Source organism: Hipposideros armiger, unplaced genomic scaffold (assembly GCF_001890085.2).
Source record: "Hipposideros armiger isolate ML-2016 unplaced genomic scaffold, ASM189008v1 scaffold_621, whole genome shotgun sequence".
Classification (NCBI taxonomy): domain Eukaryota; kingdom Metazoa; phylum Chordata; class Mammalia; order Chiroptera; family Hipposideridae; genus Hipposideros; species Hipposideros armiger.
The window spans coordinates 1,000,969-1,003,762 of NW_017731971.1; the positions used below are offsets into that span (position 1 = coordinate 1,000,969).

The window sequence follows — 2,794 nt, forward strand, 5'->3', positions numbered from 1 at the left end:
GCTCACGCTGGCTGCCGGCCGGCCACTCATAGTAGCTTATGGCAGCCCACTGCAGCAGGGGCTGCAGCCTACGCCGTTGCCGGCGACTCACGGCAGCCCAGCTCCAGGTCAAGCTGTTGTTCACCATCTTAGCTACAGTCTCACTGGCCCCCAAATGGGATCCAAACCAGGGCCCTGCTGCTCAGAGCTGGCATCCCAAGCCAGCTCTTAACCAACGCGCCACTCAGCCAGCTCACCACTCTTTTTCTTAAAGGCTAAACAGACTTTATTGATTTTTCTTCACTCCTTTCCTCCCTCATTCTCCCCACAAGAGTTTTATTTTGTCTCATCTGAATATGTGGTTTTCTTTTCTTTTTTGGTTTTCCAAATTGAAAGAGTCTCCTGTGGATATATAGGTGGTAATTCTAAAGGTATTGTATACTTATGATTTTCAATAATGCTTTTTAGAGTATTTTCTAGAAATTTAATTCTCCCTGGAGCATACTTGGATTATAGGCTCCTGTAATTAGCTAGAAATTAAACAAAACCAGTGTAATGAGAGTGCATTTCTAAACTAATAAACTCCTTGTTTCCTTTCCTCTAAAATGTCGTGGTTGATAAGGAATAGTCGAGCCATTTTGTTTCCTTCACCACTGTTAGAAAACATTAAACAGGAAGGTGTCATTTCATGAATCTAGAGAGCCAGCGTGGAGAGCAGCATCTGAGAGGACCCAGGACCAGGCGACAGTGTGGACTCGCTTCGCATTCATGGATGTTATAAGCATTGCCTGACTTTAACAATTCAGTGAGCGAGTGTCCTCTTTTCTGGGGTGATTCATTCATAACTTCAGAGGCCAGCAGGTTCTTAGCACTTTACCAAAAGGAAAAGAGGAAACCCATGAGATTAGCATTTCTAGAAATAGACCTGAAAAGAGCAATGTGAATTCAATCCGGTCAGGCAGAGAGGCTGAGTATATGAAAAGCAAAGAGTAAATGACATAGGCCTAAAATAAAGAGCATAACACAAGGAAAGGAACAGCAGCCTGGCCAAAATGGATGTTGGTATCATACAGGATTGACTTTGAGATGATACAGACTTCCTTATTGCTGTGGATGGACACATCATTGCTAACTTTTTATTGCCTCTTCGTTTCGTCAGGCTTGCTGCTTTGCTTTGCTTTACCGTGGCAACAAACTCCTGTTCCAGCCATTTCAGCCGGCACCCCACATGCAACTTTTTAGTCTCTGCCCTTTTCCTAAGAATTGTTTTGAACCTGCACCTGTCCCTTCCCTTTACCGGTGACTCGATGCTCTTATCTGTCCATTTTTTCACCTTCCTCTAAGCCTTGTTTAAAATCATGTCCTTTAAGGAATCTTACCTGATAAATCCATCTGACTTAAATCCTTACCACTTATTGAATTGGTTTGTCCATTAGTATATTAATTTTTTAATGAAGTCATTTCTTCAGTCCTGTCTGCCCAACCAGATTCTCTCTTGATGGACAGGAACCACAGAATTCACCTCTTGTCTGCCTGTATCTCTCCAGTACTGATCTAGGAGTCTGCACACAGTTGATATTCAGTGGGTATTCTTTTCCCACAGCTCGGAACATCACCCCTCCACCTGGCAGCCCAGTATGGTCACTATTCCACAGCAGAGGTGCTCCTTCGAGCGGGCGTTAGCAGGGATGCCCGGACCAAAGTGGACAGGACCCCCCTACACATGGCTGCAGCTGACGGCCATGCACACATCGTGGAGCTGCTTGTCAGGGTAAAGCAAGACTCGTGGCGGGTCTGTATCGTAAAAAGGACGCCCACCTCCCTTTCTTAGTTAAGTGGGTGGGAGGAAACTGGGTTGGAAAGGACGAAGTTTAGGACAGTTTATAGCATTGAGTTGCGTCACTTTCAAGAGCAATCGTGGCTACGAGGACTTTGTTTTCTAATCTTTCGAAAGCTAGGCACACTTTGTTGGTTTTTCTTCATTCCTTTTCTGCAGGTGTTCTCTGAACTTATACCTGTTTTTCCAGGCACTCAGCTCTGTTCATAAATGCAGCAAAAACCTGTTCTGTTCCCCTTCCTCCCCCATCTGTTATATTAATTCCCCAGTGATGTCCTTAGAAGACCCACTCACTGAGGCATTATGTCTATCAGCACTCAGGGTAACTTGAGAAATGTTTTTCCCTTTGCTCTTTCGTAAACGTGATCTAAGTTTGAATATGTATAATCCGTGGAAATCCTCCGTATTGGTGATAGCATCTTGAACCTGTGCTACTGTATCCAGTGTCTCTTTGAAAAAGTTCCTTTTCTGTGACAGAATGGTGCCGATGTGAATGCCAAGGACATGTTGAAGATGACAGCTTTGCACTGGGCCACAGAGCACCACCATCGAGACGTTGTAGAGCTGCTGATCAAATATGGAGCCGACGTCCATGCTCTTAGCAAGTTTGAGAAATCTGCTTTTGACATAGCCCTGGAGAAAAACAATGCTGAGATCCTGGTTCTCCTGCAGGTCTGCTGCTTTTTGTGTCCCCACTGTGTACTTCAGCTGCAGTTAAGGGCTTTTTGCAGTAGCTGAATCACAACCGAATTTGCCTTATCTTATCAAAGTAATACTTCTAATATGCCTTAATCTCGTGACTCATAGTCATTAGTCTCTTTTTTAAAAACATGTATTCTACAACGCCCTGAATTATTCATGGTGATTGAACAATAATGTTGGTGGCCAGGACAAAAACACGATTTCTTCAGCTTTAGAACGTTTTTTTCCTCAGTGAAAAGTTCTATTTAACCTTTGTTTTCTGAATGGGCATCCACT

General features: G+C 43.9%; 1 protein-coding gene across 7 annotated transcripts in view; it reads left to right on the forward strand.

Annotated features, from left to right (window-relative positions):
• The window catches only part of GABPB2 (GA binding protein transcription factor subunit beta 2), a 23,438-nt gene that overhangs the window by 5,048 nt on the left and 15,596 nt on the right, over window positions 1-2,794 (forward strand). For 3 of the 7 annotated variants that reach the window (XM_019625269.1, XM_019625275.1, XM_019625272.1), the window contains 2 exons: window positions 1,583-1,771; window positions 2,294-2,488. In XM_019625269.1, coding sequence (XP_019480814.1) covers window positions 1,583-1,771; window positions 2,294-2,488 — 384 coding nt within the window. The remainder of the gene's footprint in view (window positions 1-1,582; window positions 1,772-2,293; window positions 2,489-2,794) is intronic. The other 4 variants (XM_019625270.1, XM_019625273.1, XM_019625274.1 and 1 more) reach the window with 2 other exon arrangements.